Source organism: Acanthochromis polyacanthus, chromosome 8, assembly GCF_021347895.1.
Source record: "Acanthochromis polyacanthus isolate Apoly-LR-REF ecotype Palm Island chromosome 8, KAUST_Apoly_ChrSc, whole genome shotgun sequence".
NCBI classification, from domain to species: Eukaryota; Metazoa; Chordata; class Actinopteri; family Pomacentridae; genus Acanthochromis; species Acanthochromis polyacanthus.
The window spans coordinates 5,027,825-5,047,907 of NC_067120.1; the positions used below are offsets into that span (position 1 = coordinate 5,027,825).

General features: G+C 39.9%; 4 protein-coding genes across 7 annotated transcripts; 2 read left to right on the plus strand and 2 right to left on the minus strand.

The window, feature by feature from the left end:
- Nucleotides 1-2,153: 2,153 nt before the first annotated feature.
- gdpgp1 (GDP-D-glucose phosphorylase 1) lies at nt 2,154-4,686 on the minus strand. Of its 2 annotated transcripts, none has more exons than XM_051952586.1 (2): nt 4,500-4,686; nt 2,154-3,590 (listed from the first exon to the last, which is right to left on the minus strand). In XM_051952586.1, exon 2 carries the CDS (start codon nt 3,580-3,582, stop codon nt 2,485-2,487), a length of 1,098 nt encoding a protein of 365 aa, XP_051808546.1. In that variant the 5' UTR covers nt 3,583-3,590; nt 4,500-4,686; the 3' UTR covers nt 2,154-2,484. The 2 variants fall into 2 exon arrangements, with proteins under 2 accessions (XP_051808546.1, XP_022053870.1); XM_022198178.2 differs by having other exon boundaries at nt 2,154-3,667; nt 4,500-4,685.
- Nucleotides 4,687-6,489: 1,803 nt separating this feature from the next.
- On the plus strand, nt 6,490-13,278 carry LOC110953955 (titin-like). The gene is made up of 3 exons (XM_022198199.2): nt 6,490-6,510; nt 6,548-12,788; nt 12,957-13,278. The coding sequence occupies exons 1-3, from the start codon at nt 6,490-6,492 to the stop codon at nt 12,989-12,991; spliced, it is 6,297 nt and encodes a 2,098-aa protein (XP_022053891.2). The 3' UTR covers nt 12,992-13,278.
- Nucleotides 13,279-14,153: 875 nt separating this feature from the next.
- Nucleotides 14,154-15,916, plus strand: LOC110953954 (calcium and integrin-binding protein 1). Its single transcript, XM_022198198.2, has 7 exons — nt 14,154-14,321; nt 14,694-14,728; nt 14,840-14,939; nt 15,103-15,256; nt 15,340-15,458; nt 15,540-15,628; nt 15,726-15,916. The coding sequence occupies exons 1-7, from the start codon at nt 14,271-14,273 to the stop codon at nt 15,745-15,747; spliced, it is 570 nt and encodes a 189-aa protein (XP_022053890.1). The 5' UTR covers nt 14,154-14,270; the 3' UTR covers nt 15,748-15,916.
- A 66-nt stretch (nt 15,917-15,982) lies between these two features.
- On the minus strand, nt 15,983-20,078 carry LOC110953952 (RCC1 domain-containing protein 1). Of its 3 annotated transcripts, none has more exons than XM_022198194.2 (8): nt 19,836-20,076; nt 18,246-18,461; nt 18,005-18,164; nt 17,800-17,921; nt 17,620-17,724; nt 16,463-16,633; nt 16,345-16,374; nt 15,983-16,241 (listed from the first exon to the last, which is right to left on the minus strand). In XM_022198194.2, the coding sequence occupies exons 1-8, from the start codon at nt 20,017-20,019 to the stop codon at nt 16,021-16,023; spliced, it is 1,209 nt and encodes a 402-aa protein (XP_022053886.2). In that variant the 5' UTR covers nt 20,020-20,076; the 3' UTR covers nt 15,983-16,020. The 3 variants fall into 3 exon arrangements, with proteins under 3 accessions (XP_022053886.2, XP_022053888.1, XP_022053887.1); XM_022198196.2 differs by having other exon boundaries at nt 16,106-16,270; nt 19,836-20,078; XM_022198195.2 differs by lacking the exon at nt 15,983-16,241 and adding an exon at nt 16,255-16,270 and having other exon boundaries at nt 16,345-16,633; nt 19,836-20,078.
- Between the last annotated feature and the right edge of the window lie 5 nt (nt 20,079-20,083).

The window sequence follows — 20,083 nt, forward strand, 5'->3', positions numbered from 1 at the left end:
AACCATAGAGCACAAAGCAGAAACATTCACACAGAAACAGACATTTAAATGAGGAAAAAAAATGCAAGAAAATCACCTAAAAGTTAAACCAAAAGATGTTTTGCTACCAACTGGCATCAACAACTGTATGAGGTACACCTTATTAGGGTTGAGCTGTCTTTGGTCCTTCATACTTCATAGCATAGATTTACCAAAGTCCTGAGCTCATTTTAGTTCACACTGACATGAAAACATCATACAGTTGCTGCAGCGCATTCATGATGCCAATCTCTTACTTCACCACATCGCAAAGGTGCTCCATTGGATTGATACCTGGTGGCTGTGGACACCATTCCAGCACAGCGAGCCCATTGTCATGTTAAAGACGGGTACACTGTGAACATAAAGAGATGCACAGGGTCAGTGACATGCCTTAATAATCTGAGTTTCTGTCACATGATTGGCTGCAAAGATATATTCTTGTAAAAGCAGTAAACCAGATACACCTATTGAAGTCCTAAACACTGTGAAAAGTGATTCAATAAGGGCTATAAGGTGCATTTATCATAAACAGACTATGGCACTATCAAACACTGATGTTATAATGACTGCGACATCATACTATCTAACCATGAGAGGAAAAAAAGCGAGTCATCCGGTAAACATATAGATCAATGCGCTGTTGTTCACTCACCAATAAGTAAGCTCATTATAATGAGTGAGCAGGTATCGACGCTCACTGACCTCAGTGCTGCTGCCTTGGTGATGTCACTCTGGCAGATGATGTGCTCTCCAGAGATGGTGTGTAGCGTCGATTCACCCTGATCTAAGTGCCATTGAAGTGAGTTTTGCATCTTTGCATTTTGCAAGGATTTTGGAACTTCATAACAGGCAAGAAATTATTTATTTTTCTTTTAAAATAAGGGGAATATGTGGAATAAATCTTACTTATGCATATGGGTCAATATATAATTGAGGAACTTGTGAAGTCCATAGGATATGTCTTACATACATTTTTTTAGAAGTAAAAAAAAAGGTTTTTATGTTCATTCTGATCATGGTTTTACAAATTCCATAATTATTTATTATAGAAACAATCACTTATTAATAAGAAATGACTGAATATCACTAAAATGTCAACTAAATAATCGTCCCAATTTAATAACAACCATCTTCTAATTAGCTAAACAATAATAAAATGAGCATATTAAAAAATGTTTTGTGTTCTTTTTATTGAGATAATCATGACAGATATTTCTTTTTTGGCAATATATCAAATTTTATGTGTAAAATAACAAACTGTATCTGTGTCCGAGAAATCACTTTCAGCTAAATTACCCATTACAAAAACATCTCTCAAGGAAGTGTGTTAATTCCAAAGATCACATGACCTGCTCCACATGATGTCATTTCCTCCTAAAGAAGAGACTGACAAGACTCCAAGGCTTTCTGAGTTATTTATTATAAAGTAGCATGTGAGTCAAGTCACTCTGACGTCATCGTATAGCATGTCGCCCAAAACACTTCATAGTTTAGCATGTTGCTCTAAAACATCATAGTATAGCATGTCGCTCTTAAAACGTCATAGTTTAGCATGTTGCTCTTAAAACATGGTAAATCATAAAGTAAAATACTAAATTGTTCTTTTGTCATTTTGTATCTCATTTTTGTAAAATTTTCTCGTTTTGTTGTTGTTTATGTCATTTTTTGGCTGACTTCTGTCGTTTGAATCATGTTTTTGTTGTTTTGTATTTCCTTTTTGTCTCATTTTTATTGTTTTATTTCTCACTTTGTCATTTTTGGTCTCATTTGTCTGTCCAGTTTTTGTAGCTTTGTAAATTTTTGTCTTTTTTTTGTTTTTTGTTGTGTCATTTGTCTCATTTTTGCTTTGATACACCTTACTCTCCTTGGATGACCACTAATATACACCCCTCTATAAATCAACTGGATTGCCTTTTCTTTGGTAAAATGTCCCACTGTGTTCTTTATATTTGTCAATAAATTATACCTTTTTTTTTATTACCGCAGATATTCTAAACATTAAATCCTCAGCAGTTAAAAGTAACACTAAAGATGGCTCTGTTCCATCTAGCCTGAGCTTTGACAAGCTGAATAATGTATTGTGTAATGGTAATAATTGAATCAAAGATAACTGAGATGTCACAAAAATAAAATGCATTCAACATTTTATTTGATCCCAGTTTTAATACATTTATTAGTCAATCAAAGTACACTGTCATTTATAAATACAATTATGGCAACTCTTAACATTTGTAATCCTCTTGAGTGTTTAGCGAAGGCTTTAAAACATCCAGTTTTAATATTTAGTCAAGTGCAGGACATGAGATTCAGCTCTCAAAATAATCAGCATCACAATCCACTGTGAATATATTCCCTCGGTGAATTAATTAAATTCAAATATGATAGCACAGTAAAAACTATGAAACACGTGTAGCTTTCAACTTAGTTTATCTGTACCTTAAATACAATTAGGTTGTTGATGCATTATAAACTAATTAAACGACTCGTAAGCTGCTGTTCCAACCTGTGAAACTCATCATCCGGCAGAAGATATCTCCGTATTATATCCATGACATCCGTCTCAGTCGTGAGCTCATAGTCTTTCTCGTTCTTAAATGGTAAATGTCCAGCCAGCTCACACAGAGCAACATTAAAGGCAGACTCCTCTTTGGCACCAAAGCAGGACATTCTAGGCCATACAGCAATGCGCACACCTTTTCTTGAACAGCGACCTTCTTTGCTGTGTGTGCGATCACATGGTGGGCATCCTCTAGTCAAGAACACGTTGTGAGCAATATTATCACCCACAAGAAAGTCTGTGACTTGACAGACTGCTCTTGCTACTTTCTCCACAGCCTCTGATTCTGTGTAGAACAAAAAGCCTCCAGGGAAGTCTAGCATGAGGTAAAATCCCTTTTCAGGAACCAAAGGCTTAACTGGCATAAACTCTATTTTTAGCTCATGATTGAGGTAATAACCATGAAGGTGTAAATGATTGACAGATGCAAACGCTCCAAGACTGTTGAATCCGACACGAAAACCAGGGTTGGAGCTGAGGAGCACAGATTCAATACCGGTCTGGATAGCAAACTCTGTCAGGATCTGTGGGAAACAGCGTGAAGGTTCTGGAACAAAGAGACAATGTCCAAACTCCAAAGGGCTGACATTGACCAAAACCACCATCCTGCTGGGTTGAGGAAACTGTCCATTGTCAGACAAAGCTGTCTCTCCCTCAGTGTCCTTCATCATCTCAAATATGATTTCATCTGGATTGATTTTGTTAAAATTAAACTGCCCAGCATTGAACTCCTGCTGAATGCTCAGTATCTCCTGAGGCTTCCTTCTCTCCAGTCCTCTCTGAATATTCAGCTGAGCCACAAAGCCATGTGGACCTGGCAGGATGTGAGTTTGTAAATCGCCCAGGTGGTAGCGGAAGAGACCCCTGTCCATCCTGTCCATCCAGCCAGCTTGGATGGTTGTGTCAAACTTTGTTGACCGTGATGCTGTCGCAGGACTGTTTCCATCACTCCGATGCACATCTGTGACAAAGTCGTTGTGCTTGTATGCAAACTGGAGGTGCATGGTTGGATCTGTTCATGACCCATGAGACAGAGAGGCATGAGATCTGTCAGTAGAGTTCACAGTGGGAGGTCATTTAGGAGTCATCCTGTTGAATCATCAGACACAGAGTTTGGTCACACGTGGAGTCATGAATGAACACTAACATGAATTCCTCTTTTCTCAGTCGTAATGAAAAACTATGACACCGTTGAAGCACGTGTAGACTCTCAGTCATCCTAAGAGCTTTAGTAAAAAACAACCTCTTTTTAGTTGAGTTGCTTTTTATGTGTCATTGGTTAGTTGAAATGTTAGACAGTGAAAAATTCTAACTACAATTTCCCAAATATCAAATGGACATCTTCAAAATTATCACCAATGACCAATTATTATAAATAATTGATTAATCAGTTTGAGTAATGCAAGACAAAAAGCACATTCTTGGACTACATCTCATTAGATGTGAATATTTTGTAGTTTGTTTCCTCCTCTATAACCGAGTATCTTTTTATTGTGGACAAAACAAGACATTCATAGAAGTAATTATAGACTTTAGGAAACCTTGATTTACATTTTTCACAATTTTCTAACATGATGCAGACTAGAAAACGAATCAATTAATTGACAATGATTACAATAAACAGTTACAGCGCAAATATAAGACAAGAAAACATAAACATACACATTTGGAGGCTAGATAAAGTGTATTTTGACAAGTTTACTTAATATTTTACTTTAAAAATAAATTGATGGGTTGACTAGTTTGTCCCAGGCATGGTTCAATGGGTACAAACACTAAATTTTTGCGCTGATAAATATTTGCAACAGAAGTCAACAACTTGCTACACATTTCACAACGTGAACAGTTTTTAAACAAGCTAGTTTCATTGAACAGTTGCCAATGACAGAAGCATGAGTTGGATTTTTTACAGCTGCCTCACCTTTTTATTTGGACGCCGAGTCAAAGTCTGCGTCTTCACACCGACGTCAGGTTGAACACCGTCATAAAAAGGCGCAACTAACTGTTTTTCACATAGGAACAAATAGTTTAGATCCACATTTTGGCAACGCCGGTTAGCTTAGCTAGCTGTCTTCCTTAGCAGCGTGTTCTTCTTCGTTGGTGTTTACTGATCTACTTCCGCATCAGTTTAGTTTTCAGAATAAAAATTCTGCTAAATAGGTGTACAGTATTTTGGATTTAAACACATTTTATGTAACAACATTCAATAAGTCTATTTTAATATAAATTAATTTACGTATTTATCTGTTTTTTTAGGTTGTAAGTAGCAGCAGATGGTTATAACACACTGGCAAACACAGTGAAGTCTCATTCTGTACATATTTCTGAACACAAATCACTGCAGCACACACGTATGCTAATGAAAGCATCCATTAACTATTTTTGCAACCCTGATCCACTCCTATTACTGTCTGACTGACTATTACAAGGTAGCTCCTGTTTCTTCAATATGTACCCATTTATAAACTACCCGACCTCCAATAAACACACACACATGAAAGTAATTTTTAGAGGATATCAAAACTGTAAAGTAATATGTTAAGCCACTTTGCAAAAGGAATAGCAGGGCCACAATATTTAACTGCTGAGCAACTTCCCAGCTAATCCTTGCTGACCCATGCAGGCCAAACTAACTTTGAAAGAATGAGCAGCTGTCCAACCAGGCACCATGCTTTTTTTAGTCACTGCATACTTTTGGAGATAAAGTGGGCAGTGATTGGGACAGCGCTGAATGTCTGCCTTCCAGATTGGGGACTCATAACATTGAATGCATCTTAGCTAACCAAGTGACCAACTGGGATAGCTGAATTTTGTGTTTGCGTATATTTCTCATACATTCTTTCAAGGAAGAGGAAGGATGGAAGCGGGCAACAGTGAGGTAAGTACAGCTCTGGCTGAATACTTCAGCAGTATCATTTTAAAACTTGTAATAAAATAGGACATGATACATTGAAGAAACCTGGTAAATATTTATAATTTGGTGATCTTTCCTTTTTGTTTTATACTGAAGTGAATATTTACTGAGAGCATTAAGAGTTAGATAATAATAGATTTTCACCTGTTACGAAGAGCAGATGGCAGTCTGGTCCACTGTGCTTCCAGTTATTTTTAACACCATCAAGAGTCTCTGTTGCTAACACTCTCAGTAACATGGCCTACAAGTTTGTTGTTTACAGGTTTGTCAATATCTTGTTATGGATAAATAGATTATGTTTAACAAATTTTAATGTGGACATAAAGCAGTCATCTTTTTCCAAATAACCAAATTACATAAGAGTCTTAGAAAAAAAACGAAAAAGCATGTAACCCCAGCTAACACTTTTCCTGTCTTTAATGTGACTTTCTCTGACAATTTTGTGACATTCTTTCTTGTAGATGGGAAAGAAAGCAGAAAATGAAGCCCAAAATCTAAATATAAATATGACTCAGGATACTGATGCAGAGGTTTCCCATTCGTCCTCTGCAGTCACTGACCAAGGTATGACCTGAATTCATCCAGTCATTGTGTAGCCTAGATAGTGTATATTCATGCTTAAATTAAGATAAAAATCTGATTAAAAACTCATTAAAATACACTCAATAACATGTTTCCTTGGGTTGAAAAGTACTACAGTATGAAGACCTTTGAACATAGACCGTTTTGTTATATGTGCAGCTATAGATAAAAATTAAAATTTAATCCTAAAACATATATAAGAAGTTTACTTGCTTAAACCACTTATTTTCATGTTTCTCAGAATATTATTTAAAGAAATCCTCAGACATGTGCTGTGATGAACTAAATAATACACAGTATGCCATATTCTTCAGATAGGACAAAATTTCAGAATACACAAAATAACTTAATACAAATAAAATTATATAGACATCATTTAATTTAGACTCACTCGACAGAGTCCATAGTTACTGAAATGCATAACACGAGTTTCTCTGTGCAGTGATTCTAATGATGCACTTATTTAACTCCAGTCTTTCCTCACTCCAGGTCAGTCTGCTGCCTCTGCCACAGATAAGGAAAATGCTATTAAGCCAAATCTCCAGATAACTTTCAACACATTCACTGTAAAGAATGGCGAAGACCTGAAAGTAGAGATCCCAGTTTCTGGGCATCCAGCACCAAAGATTGACTGGAAAAAAGATGGTCAGGCAGTTAAGGAAACATCGAGGCTGCAGCTTTCAAGTACAGCATCATTAACAGTCCTTCATATCCGGCATGCTGCCAGGGAGCACTCTGGTCGATTCTCAGTCACATCGAGCAACAGTGCTGGAAAATATACTGGAGAAATCAGTGTGGTGGTTCTTGAAAAGCCAGATCCACCCACAGGTCCTGTGAGGATTGATGAGGTCAGTTCTGACTTTGTTACCATCTCTTGGGAGCCACCTGAATACACAGGAGGCTGTCAGTTAGACAACTATGTGGTGGAGAAAAGGGAAACTTCAAGCACAGAGTGGCAGACTGTGTCAGCAACAACAGTAAGAACTACAATCAAAGTTACCAAACTGAAGACAGGAAGCGAATACCAATTCAGAGTGTTTGCAGAAAATAGATATGGAAAAAGTGCTGCAATCACCTCTGCTATTGTGATGGCTCAGTATCCATTTAGTGCACCTGTTGCTCCTGGCACCCCTTTTGTGTCAACAGTGACAAAGTACAGTATGGTGGTGGAATGGGAGCCTCCAGCCAAAGATGGAGGCAGCCCAATCATCGGCTATAACCTTGAACGTAAAGAGAAGAACAGCATTTTATGGACCAAGCTAAACAAGTTTGTTATAACTGACACTCGATTCAAAACAAGCGGTCTGGAAGAAGGGATTGAGTATGAATTCAGAGTCTTTGCTGAAAACATTGCTGGACTCAGCCCATCTAGCAAGCTATCTGAATGCTACGTAGCAAGAGACCCTTGTGATCCGCCTGGTAAACCTGAAGCTGTTGTCATTACCAGAGAGGATATCACTCTTCAGTGGGCAAAACCCAAGTATGACGGTGGAAGCACCATTACAGGGTATGTTGTTGAAAAGAAGGAGCTCCCAGATGGCAGATGGATGAAGGCAAACTTCACCAACGTAATTGAGAATGTGTTTACTGTTACAGGTCTGACAGAAGGTCAGAGTTACGAGTTTAGAGTAACTGCCAAGAATGGCGCTGGTGTTTGGAGCCCACCTTCAGAATGTGTAACCATCACTGCTCGGGATGTTATTGAAGGTCCCACTGCATCTATTGATCCGAAGTTCAAGAGTGCTATTATTGTTCAGGCTGGTGAGACATTTGTTATTGAAGCTGATTACTTTGGGAAGCCCCTTCCTGAAGTAGCGTGGCTGAAAGATGGAAAAGAAATTGACAAAGTTACGCCGAGAATGGAGCTCAAAAACACCCTCACTCATACAACTCTGACTGTCAGGGAATGTACACGAGTGGATGGGGGACATTATATCTTGAGCCTCAGTAACATTGGTGGAACTAAATCTATTCCAGTTCATGTCAAGGTTCTGGATAGACCTGGTCCTCCTGATGGACCTCTGAAGGTGAAAGTTGTCTCTGCAGAAAAGTGTAATCTTCACTGGAACCCTCCTCTAAATGATGGAGGCACTGGTGTTTCCCACTACATCATCGAAAAAAGGGAGACCAGCCGTGTCACATGGACAGGAGTAGAAGCTCATGTTGAAGCTCTCAGTTACAAAGTGACAAAACTGGTACCTGGGAAAGAATATATATTCAGAATTGCTGCCATGAATAAATTTGGTGTTGGGGAATTTCTAGAATCAGAGCCGTTCATTGCACAAAATCCTTTCACAACACCTAGTGCACCTTCTACCCCTACCGCCAGCGCTGTGACTGGTGACTCTGTGGTGCTAACATGGGAAAGGCCTGAGACAGATGGAGGCTCAGAGATTGATGGATTCATCTTGGAAAAACGTGACAAAGAGGGTGTCAGGTGGACTAAATGCAACAAGCGAAGAGTAAATGACCTGCGTTTCAGATGTACAGGGCTCACAGAAGGACATTACTACCAGTTTAGAGTACTTGCAGAAAATGCTGCTGGTGTGGGTGCACCCAGCGAGCCAAGTGAGTATATAAAAGTCTGTGAAGCTACTTACCCACCTGGTCCACCCACCAACCCCAAAGTGACAGACTTTTCCAGCAGCACTGTCTCTCTGACCTGGTCAAAGCCCATCTATGATGGCGGAGCAGCCATCAGTGGGTTTGTAGTTGAGCTAAAAGAAGCAGCAGAAGATGAATGGATTGCATGCACACCAAGCACAGGTGTAGAGGACACAAACTACACTGTGAAAAGACTGAGAGAAAATGCAAAGTACAATTTTCGTTTTCGTGCAATGAATGCTGCTGGAGTTGGAGAGCATGTGGATCTGCCTGGGCCTGTGGTACCAGCTGAAAAGTTAGAGGCACCGGAGATTGAACTGGACACTGCACTGAGGAAGATTGTGAATGTTCGAGCATGTTCCACATTACATCTTTCTGTTACAATCAGAGGAAGACCAGAACCTGAGGTTAAATGGTCAAAGGAAGGCGGAACTCTCAGTGAGCGTGCTCAAATTGAGGTAACAAGCTCCCACACTGTGTTGCTGATTGAGAATGTAAACAGAAATGACACTGGAAAGTATGTGTTGACTACTGAGAACTGCAGTGGCTCCAAATCAGCATTCATCAACGTCAGAATATTGGACTCTCCTAGTGCACCTACAAATTTAGAAGTAAAAGATGTAAAGAGGGATTCTGTGTCCATCTCATGGGAGCCGCCTGTCATTGATGGAGGAGCAAAGATTTCTCACTACATTGTAGAAAAGCGAGAGGAGGCCAGGAAGGCATTCACAAGCGTCTGTAGCAACTGTGTGCGGAATTCATACAAGATTGACAACCTGCAGGAAGGATGCTTCTATTATTTTCGTGTCTTGGCAGTGAACGAGTTTGGCACTGGACTGCCAGCAGAGACCGCTGATGCTGTTAAAGTGTCTGAGGTGCCTCTTCCTCCTGGCAAAATCACACTCAGTGATGTCACTTGCAATAGCGTAAGACTCTCTTGGGAGAAGCCTGATCATGATGGAGGAAGCAAAATTACATGTTACACTGTAGAAATGCAAGCAAAGGGCGAGGACACATGGACAGTATGTTCAGAGAGTAAAGCACTAGAAGTAACCATCAACGGACTGACAAAAGGACAGGAGTATTTCTTTAGAGTGAGTGCTGTGAATGAAAAGGGACAGAGTGAACCCAAGTCCCTGCTGGCACCTGTTACAGTAAAAGATACGAGTGCTGGACCTGTTATTAATCTGCTGTCCAACTCATTCAGTGTGAAGGCAGGAAATGATTTAAAGATTGATGTTCCATTCAAGGCTGTACCACCCCCAACAGTAGCCTGGAAGAGGGAGGGAACCCTGCTGAAAGAGACAAGCAGGGTAAATGTTAACACCTCTGACACAACGTCTCAAATAATTATCAAAGATGCCACAAAGCTGGATGTTGGTGTGTATGAAGTGACCCTGACCAACTCTGTTGGAATCACATCTGCTGAAATCTTCGTGAATGTTTTTGAAAGACCTGGACCACCAAGTGACCTCAGTGTGGATGAAGTGAGTGCTGACTTTTTGTCTCTGTCATGGCAGCCCCCACATTACACTGGTGGATGTCAAATCAGTAATTATGTTGTTGAGAAAAGAGACACAGGCAGCACAATATGGCAGACTGTGTCAGCCACAGTGGCAAGAACATCAATCAAAATTTCCCGTCTGACACAAGGCACTGAATACCAGTTTCGTATTGCTGCAGAGAATCGCTATGGAAAGAGTCACTTTGTTGAGTCAGAACCTATTGTTGCCCAGTATCCCTTCAAGCCACCTGGATCACCAACTAATCTCTATGTTATGCAGGCCTCAAAATCTGGAATGGTCATTGCTTGGAGCAAACCAGACAGTGATGGCGGCAGCCCCATTATTGGTTATCATATTGAATGCAAAGATCAAAGTAGTATTCTGTGGACAAAGTTAAACAGAGGCTCAGTGACTGAAAACCAGTACAAGGTAACAAGTGTTGAAGAGGGTCTGATATATGAGTTCCGGGTTTGTGCTGAAAATATAGCAGGTGTTGGACCCTGCAGTAAAGCTTCTGAGCCTGTAGCAGCAAGAGACCAGTGTGACCCCCCGTCCAACCTCACAGTCACTAATATAACTAACGCTTCAGTTTCGCTCTCATGGGACAAACCAGAATACGATGGTGGGGCTAAAATAACAGGGTACATTGTTGAGCGTAAAGAACTGCCAGAAAGTTGCTGGCTTAAGTGCAACTTCACAAACTTACTGGACACCTTTTTGGAAGTGACTGGACTCACAGAGGGCGAACAGTATGATTTTCGTGTCATTGCAAAAAACTCAGCAGAGCTCTTTAGTGGCCCTTCTGAAACCACTGGGCCTGTAACAGTACAGCATGATGTGGAGCCACCCAAAATTACTGTGGAGGACAAATTCAGACAAGCTGTGGTTGTCAAAGCAGGAGAGCTTCTAAGAATAGATGCTGACATCTCTGGTCGCCCGAACCCAACAGTGTTTTGGTTGAAGAATGGTAGAAATATTGGCACCAAGGGAAGGGTTGAGATAGCTGCAACAAAGACGCACACATCTCTTCTTATCAGAGAGAGTGTGAGGAAGGACTCTGGACAGTACACACTGACTTTGCAGAACACAGGTGGTACTACCTCTAAGACCGTTACCTGCAAAGTGCTGGACAGACCAGGACCACCAGCTGGACCTCTGGAAGTGTCTGGACTGTCAGCAGAAAAGTGCACCCTCTCCTGGGGACTCCCTCATGAGACCGGTGGTGCTGAGATCATGTACTACATTGTGGAGAAGTGTGAAACCAGCCGTGTTGCTTGGACCCTTGTATATGGTGACATGATGGCAACTACTTGCAAGATAACCAAGCTACTCAAAGGAAATGAATACCTGTTTAGGGTGAGGGCGGTGAACAAATATGGGGAGGGTGAGACTTTGGAGAGTGAGCCAATCAAGGCCACAGATCCCTTCACTATCCCATCGGCTCCACTGGAAGTTGAAGTCACAAGTGCAACCACTGAAACTATGACAATATGCTGGAAGAGGCCTGCTACTGATGGTGGTAGCCGCATCAGTGGTTACATTATAGAGAAAAGGGAGAAGCAGGGTGTCCGGTGGGTCAGGGTCAATAAGAAACCAGTCTACGACCTGAGAGCCAAGGCCTCTGGACTGCATGAGGGATGTGAGTATGAATTTAGAGTGTTTGCTGAAAATGCTGCTGGACTAAGTGAAGCCAGTCTCCCATGCCCACTCACCCTGGCAGAGGATCCCAAGTTTCTACCCTCCCCTCCAGCAAAGCCTTCTATCGTCGATTCATCCAGGTCCTCCATTACTCTGTCATGGAACAAGCCGCTGTTTGACGGGGGAGCAGCAGTCACAGGATACAAAGTTGAATTCAGAAAATCAACAGAAGAAGATTGGACTGTTGGTGTTAATAACACAGACAAGACAGAGTTTACAGTAACTGGACTGACAATGGGGGAAGAATATATTTTTACTGTTAGATCCATAAATAAGATCGGCACCAGTGAGCCTAGCCCTGAAACAGATCGTGAAGTAGCCATGGAGAGAGAGGAGGAGCCCAGGTTTGACATCAGTCCTGAGATGAGGAAGACCCTGCTTGTTAAAGATGGCAGCTCCTTCACTTTAACTGTGCCTTTCACTGGCAAACCTGCCCCCACTGTGTCATGGGACAAAACAAATGTGGATCTAAGAGTCAGAGGATTGATCAACACCACCAGCTCCGTCACCTCTATCACAGTGGAACGAGCAACACGTGACGATTCTGGCAAATACACAGTCAAACTGCAAAATGTTGCTGGATCTGCCTCTTTGACTCTGAATGTGAGGGTTTTGGATTCTCCAGGTCCACCGAGTCACATAACAGTTAAAGATGTGACCAAGAACTCTGCCACTGTTACCTGGGACATACCTGACAATGAGGGAGGAGCCCAAGTGAAGAACTACCTTGTAGACATACGGGACATAAGCAGAGTGGGCTGGACAAGACTCACAGATAAATGCCGCCGATTGTCCTACAAGGTGTCTGATCTGGAGGAGGGAGGAATCTATTTCTTCAGAATCACAGCTGAAAACGAGTACGGCATCGGGGTTCCAGCTGAGACAAAAGAGGGGACAAAAATGATAGGTACAATCTCAAAAATAAACACATCACATCATAAGAATTGCTTTTATTTTGTATTAATAAAAAACTAACTTATTATTGGATTAGTATATTTAGCAATTTTTACAACCTCACCTGCATTATTCTACAAACTGTTTTAACATTGCTTCTGTTTATATTTTTGTATTGCAGATACAACAGACTGGGAGACAAATGCAGGAGCTTAGCATGTCTCCTTCCCAGTATAGACGACTCATCTCCTGAACATCTGACAAGATCTCTGTTGATTTCTGATCTATAATACATTCAGTTCTGTTGTGAGCCCTTAGTTATAAATATGGAAACTATTTATCAGCAAATGAATGCACTATTATTTAATACATAACCAAAGGCTGCCATTTTGCAGGTATACTATTATGTTTTTAAAATTTTTACAATGTTTATAAATTAGTAAAGAAAATGAATTTCAGATTTTATTTATAGAAGACAAAGACATTGATGTTGCTGTTTGCAGTAAAAGCACAATAAAATTAAGATAATAAACAAAAGTTATGAGTTTTGCTTTGATTGCTTTTGCTTTTGGATTAAAAAGACAGTGTTCAAAGCAAATCAAACTTCACCAGAGATACATAGGAGAATGAACCAGACAGGGACAGCTGACACTCTGGCAAAGAATTACTGGAGAAGTAGTGCTATGTACTGCAGTGAGTGATTACAGAGCTGGAAAATTTACTTATTTACTCTAAAATCTGTGGGCAACAATTAAATATTTCCATTTTTTCCTCCTACAGTTCTGTAAAGTGACAGCCATATTGTATTATTAGAGACAACAGGATTCTTGAACTTGGAAATTCTTAACTTCATGCTATGAGGATATTTGTGATATTGAAATGTGTATTTTCTGCACAAGTTTTGCATTTAAGTTCTTGAATGTAGTATCTTTAGTTAGTCCATCCTGAGTTAATAGTCCTTTATACAATTCTCATCTAAACAGTAAAAATTTTTTTGCTTATGTAAATTCTTGTATAGTGTAGTAAAAAGCAGTGAAGTAAAAAGTACATCTCCCTCTAAAAAAAGAGTAAAGTAGAAATAGAATATGTCACGAATGTGTGCAAATGTAGTGAGTAACATTTCACCGCTGCATATGACCTTTTCTGTGATACAGCAAACACCAAGAAACTCGTTTTTAAAATAGTTTAACGAGCAAACTAGAAACAATGACTGATCTAATGAGTCGGTTAATTTTAAATTTATGAGTTACATCAAAATTAATTCGCTTTAAAAGTAAAAGGACAAAGTTTAGCTTAATTTATCTGTCACATGTTGACAGTTTATGGAGATGTTTCCAAGTACGTCACCATAGAAACCATTGCGTAGCTCCACTGGGGAGGAACTCGTTCGCCAGAAACCGGAAAAGAGCAATGCAACAGCTTTTAGCTGTTTAATAGTTCGGTGACTAGCTGTTTACAACAACAAAAAAGACGCTTCAGAGTTCAAAATTGCGGCATGGGAACTACTGCAAGTCAACTCGATAAGGATTTGCTGTCAGAATACCAAGTAAGTGGTCAAAATTAAGCATCGAAAAGAAATGTAGTTTTATTGTTACCGACGTTAACCTAGTGGCTAAAGTTGAGAGCAGTACTTTTTACGCCCCTTAATAACCGAGGATAACGTAATGTTGTATTAGCCTAACGTTTGAAGTGGAAATAAAACTAGAAGTCTGTTGTCATTAGATTTTTAAAAACTGTTCTGTTGTTGTTATTCCTATAGACAAGACGTCAGTGGCTGCTTTAATGAAAACAACTTGTCAAAGCTAATGTTGTTGCTAATGTCAAGTATTCATATAATTACTCCGGTGTGGAACGACGTGCTATTTTAAGTTAATCAGTGATTAATGTCTTTATAATAAATTATTACACTTACTTTCAGGAACTGACCTTCCTGACAAAGCAAGAAATTCTTCTGTAAGTAACCAGACTCACGCCACGATACAAGTTACCAACTAAATTAGCGCATCTAAATCTGTCAACTACAGACGGTCTCTAACATATTTAACTTGTTGCTTCTTTTCTAAGTGCACACAAGAGATTCTCAGAACTGCTCAGTAAGGATGAGAGAAATTTTGAAAATACCAGAGTATCAATGGAGAGGATTCTTACGCTGCCCGAGCTGAAGGTAGAAATTTAATTTATGGAAATACTGTATATAAGATATGTGATTGTTTTTTAATGATTAGTGTTTATTTTTCTCTGTATAAAGTATTCACCTGTGACTTGTGTCTTGGAGGAAGTGCTTCATGTACTGATAAAGTGTACTGAACTTTGCACCTGTTTCACAGTCCAACCCTTTCAGGGAAAGAATCTGCCATGTATTCTCAACATCTGACCAGAAAAATGGAAGCCTTACATTTGAAGACTTCCTGGATCTTCTGAGTGCCTTCAGTGACTCTGCTACTCTGGAAATCAAATCCCACTATGCATTCCGTATATTTGGTAAATAAGTTAATACACCAAGAGTTTGTACAATGTGAATGTGAGGATATAAATCTGTGTAACATGTAGTTTGGTATCTTCAGACTTTGATGATGATGGAACCCTCGATTGTGGCGATCTGGAGAAGCTGGTGAACTGCTTGACTGGGGAAACGGACGACACAAGACTAACCACTGATGAAATGAGACAGCTCATCAACAACGTAAGTTCACAGACACTTCTTCTCCTTAACATTATGAGGAAGCCCTGTGGTGTACAAATGTTTTCTGTGCATGTTGTTTAGATTCTTGAAGAGTCAGACATCGACAAGGACGGAACCGTGAACCTCTCAGAGTTTCAGCATGTCATTTCAAGATCACCGGACTTTGTTAGGTGACTAGAAATTCAGTTGCTTCTGTTACTGATATGTGCTATTACTTGGTAAAGTTTTGGTAACTCTAACAGCTTCTGTTGTTTGATTTCACTACAGTTCTTTCAAGATTGTGCTGTGAAGACCTCCAGTGGGCTGTGGAAACACATCAACCTTTGATTCTCATATTATGATGTTTGATTTTAAGTAAGAATTTTAGATACCTGCCTTAAATTATACTTGCCTGTGGATTTTACTGCCTTAAATATTTTATGTATCATTTGTGAAAAATAAACCGCTTTTTTAACATCTGTAAGAAAAACAAAATCTTTACAAAAAAGCATTTAGTATTTTTTAATGAAGACATACAAATAACATACTATAAAATACATTTATTCCAAAGTGTCCATGTAATTTATACTTCCTGGTACATTGTAGAAAGCTCATGGGGCATGTTATTCAGGGGATTCTGTGGAATTTTCAGAGAAGATACTTCCTCCTTGACTACAGCAGCAAAAGTGTTCCAGGCCCCACAAACTACATCAACCACCTGCATCCGCTCAGCCCTGAAAAACTCCACACGCTGGGGCTCATCTGAACTGGTTAACGTTTGATGTCCAAGTTGGCCGTATTCACCTATAAAGGAAAGACAGACACAGCACATACTGATCGTCGGTTGCTACATTTCAGATTGATATTGCTACTGGGAGTATTTGATTTGGAGTAAAATCAAACTCACCCCATCCCCAAGTGTAGAGGTCACCTGTAGCTGAAGTTAGAAAATATGTTACACATGACACTGACAGTGATTTGCCAAAAAATGTGCATCAGTGACGCCGTCAAAAGAGATTTCTTACTTGTTACCGCGGCTGTGTGCCGGGAGCCGCAGCTGACTGTCTGGATTTCACATGATGGAGTGACATCCAACAGAGCTGGGAATGCCTGGATTGATATGAATACCTCTTCATGTTTTTCTCCCTCCTGTGGCTCTTTACTGGGAGATGTGCTGACGTCTTGGTGAAATTCTCCTGTTTAAAACAGTCAATGTAGCCACAATGTTACAACTTCAAAAATATTTTTCAAGTGTTTTACCAAGTACCACAGCTGACGACAAACAGGTCAATATATAATTTGAGGGACTTCTGAAGTCCATGGGATGTAGAAATTCCATAATTATTACAGAAACAATCACTTAATAAAAAAAAGACTGGTTATCACTAAAATTTCAACTAAATAACTGTCTGAATTTAATAACAACCACCTTCTAGTTAGCAAAGTAAGAATAAAATGAGCTTATTCAAAATTAATTTTGATTGCGTTCTTTTTATTAAGTTCAGACAATCATGACATATTTCTTTTTTGGCAATGTATCAAATTTTATATGGAACAAAACAAATTGTATCTGTGTTCAAGAAATCACTTTCAACTAAGTTACCCCTTACAAAAACACCTCTCAAGGAAGTGTGTTAATTTCTGGCAAAACTCCAAGGCTTTCTGAGTTATATAATATTTACCATTTATGTGTCAACAGGTTTACTACAATATCTTTATAAATGACTTTCAATTTGAATTTTACTCAATTGTATACATAATATTTAGAAGAATTTTTCACTGAAAGTGCCATGTGGCGTTTGGTTATAGGCGGCCATGTTGGGTTTAGGCCTGAAAACAGCAAAAATTTCAACTATGATACAAAAAGTCCTGCAAATTATATGTTGACCCTTATCATAATTAAGGTCGTGGTACATCCATTGTGAAGCCTTGACAATTGTGAACAGATTTTCCTATTGTTCAGAGGCAAGCATAAGCCAAGCATTATTCATAGATATCAGTTCTGTGTAAATGTTTATATTGAAACCTGAGATAATGTAGTTATGACACATGCTACACAAAAAAGCGTGCTACTGGATGCTGCCCCGTGGTGACATACGCTGCAGTATGTCACACAAAACTGCTTGGATTTCTACAATGCCTTTTGAATATACTTTTCAAATTCGATTCTGACAGGACGAACCTGCCTGTTGGCTGCTCTTCTTATGTGATGCTTTCATCAGACCTCGTGAAGGAAGTCCCAGCTGGCCACTCTCATTCCAGCCCCACACATAAAGGTCACCCCCGTCTGTGGAGAAAAGGTCATTTAAGGCCATTTTGTTGCATTTGTAAACCTTTCCCTGTATCTTTATCTAGCACTCACCGCTAATGCAGACAGAGTGCCAGCCTCCTGAAGCCACAGAGCTCATCTGCATCCCCCACAGAGCCTCCACTGCCCTGGGCTCCTCCTCAGAGGTGAGGCCTCCATGCCCCAGCTGACCATGACTGTCAAATGAGCACGGGGGAGATCAAGATACAGTTAATGCTCAGATTAGTATTAAAGATGAATGTGTGCCTATTAGCTCTACCTGCCCAGTCCCCAAGTGTACACAGCTCCAGCAGCAGTAAGAAGGATGACATGTTCTCCACCCAGTGCCAGGCTCTTGGCTTTAAGATGTGGCGACAAGGGGCAGTAGAAGGGAGGTTTTGAAGTTATATAACCCCCAGGCACCAACGGGAAATCCACAGCTGTAGCAAAAAGTGTACCGTTAAGCCTGTGTCACTGCATTCAGCAAATTTCTGCTGCCTGACGACTCTGAAATTCATTACCAGAGCCCTCTGACTGGGGTTTTATCTCCATGCTCCATGATGGAGTCTTCTCTTTCTTCTGCAGATCCCAGCATTCAATCCTGTCTGGGAAAGCGAGGGTCAAGTGCGATTCACTGATGAATGCATCTTCACAGCCACTGCTGTCGACTGTAGAGATGCCACAGCAGTCGTTGGAGTCGAGTGTCCCAAAACCTACCAGGCACACACAGCCGTCTCCTAACAGACAGGGCAAAATAATACATGAGGCAGGAAGGTTTCATTTGAATACTGGGGAAGACAAATCAAGCAGAGGACGTGGGCGTCTTTCTGCAGGATATTTTGAGTGTCAAGCACTTAATTTATTGTAATCTGGGGGTTTTATGCACCGATTTGTACCTGTTCTGCATCGATTTATGGTAGAAATGCCTTACTTTTTATAAAGAAAAATAATGTAGCCACCACATAATTCAAAATGTGACTTAATGTAAAGTAAAAAAATCTCTGAGGTCCTTTTCTCATTTTATAGAGCCATGCTGAGTCAGTACACACATATCCAATATTCACTATTGTTACTTTTAAAACAGATTTCTAACAACAATACTGTCCTCCATTCTCTATTTGGCTGACTGGTCTTGAGCAATTATCTGACTGGTATGACGTCATGTGTGACAGCCAAAGAACAATGAAGTTCTCTCTTAATCCAAGAGTGTGTAAAGCATAAATTCACAAAGGCATTTCAACAAAATTTGGTTTTGGAGTTTGTGGAAGTCTAAATGTTGCCAAAAGGTTTTCATATTTACTGCAAATGTATATCATAATCATCATCAAATCATAATGTAACACTGTTCTCTTTGCAGCTCTTCACATCCAACAACATTAAGTAATGCTGCTTTTTTGAATCTATATTTTTTAAAGCGCAATAACACCAAGTAGCACTGTTGCTGTTCAGAACATCAAAGTACAATTCTTTGTGTACCCTGCTACTGTGGTACATTAAATTTATCCATTCTGCCATATCTATACATATGAAATCTGCAAATAGTCTTTATTATATTTGTATTTTACCTTTACTATGTCTTTGCATCGCTTGTCTTCCTTCTGTTTATGCTTCATCCATGTCTATCTCTTGTAACTTTTAAGTTTCCACAGTTTATCTCATCTCGTTAATTCACCATATCAGTTCATGACCTCCTTGTTATCTAATAATCGTTATCAGCCCTGGAAAAATATCCACAGATCCCTAATCTTTTGCTTGAGGAAGTAACCTCTTAAAATGTGTACCCTTTCCCATCAACGATTAATGATTTAACTTTTACTGAATTAGTTTCTCCTGGATTTGAACAGCTCAGCTTCAAAACTTTCTTCTTACTCTCAAATTATCACATATGTCTGTGTAATGGGATGATTGTTTTTGGAGTAATCATGCAAAACTCACCTGTATTACTTAAGACAGCAGGTGACAAGAATACGACACATTTCGCAAATTAAAACTTTATCAAATCTAGTAGAGACTCTCCCGTGTTGGACGCATTGCACGGATGTGCCTCCCTGCAAAGCAAAGCCTGAAACGTGAGTTAGTGTCTGTCTGAATAAAGAGTCTGACAGACTTACCATCCACATGCAGAGATGCTCTTCGACTCCAACTTGCTCTGATTCTGTCCGCATGATCGCTCAGTTCTGTCGGATTTATCACTTTAACTTCTTCAGCTGCTTCGCTACTTTCTTTTCCTTCAACCAATTCCTGCTGGACACAAATCTGTCCAAACGCGTTGAAGCCAAACCCGAACCAGCGCATCTGAACAGCTGCTCCTGAGCGCCGCAGCGCAGTTACCCGCGAAACTGAACGCTCATCAACACGC

Bases quoted from the DNA above. Each gene is read 5' to 3' on its own strand.
- gdpgp1 (XM_051952586.1), bottom strand. From the start codon at position 3,582: ATGCACCTCCAGTTTGCATACAAGCACAACGACTTTGTCACAGATGTG.
- LOC110953955 (XM_022198199.2), top strand. From the start codon at position 6,490: ATGCATAACACGAGTTTCTCT. The intron at 6,511-6,547 runs GTGCAGTGATTC...ATTTAACTCCAG, and splicing joins TGCATAACACGAGTTTCTCT to TCTTTCCTCACTCCAGGTCA. The intron at 12,789-12,956 runs GTACAATCTCAA...TTTGTATTGCAG, and splicing joins AGAGGGGACAAAAATGATAG to ATACAACAGACTGGGAGACA.
- LOC110953954 (XM_022198198.2), top strand. From the start codon at position 14,271: ATGGGAACTACTGCAAGTCAACTCGATAAGGATTTGCTGTCAGAATAC. The intron at 15,459-15,539 runs GTAAGTTCACAG...CATGTTGTTTAG, and splicing joins TGAGACAGCTCATCAACAAC to ATTCTTGAAGAGTCAGACAT. The intron at 15,629-15,725 runs GTGACTAGAAAT...ATTTCACTACAG, and splicing joins AGATCACCGGACTTTGTTAG to TTCTTTCAAGATTGTGCTGT.
- LOC110953952 (XM_022198194.2), bottom strand. From the start codon at position 20,019: ATGCGCTGGTTCGGGTTTGGCTTCAACGCGTTTGGACAGATTTGTGTC. The intron at 17,922-18,004 runs GTAGAGCTAATA...CTCATTTGACAG, and splicing joins TACACTTGGGGACTGGGCAG to TCATGGTCAGCTGGGGCATG. The intron at 17,725-17,799 runs GTGAGTGCTAGA...TTTTCTCCACAG, and splicing joins GCACTCTGTCTGCATTAGCG to ACGGGGGTGACCTTTATGTG.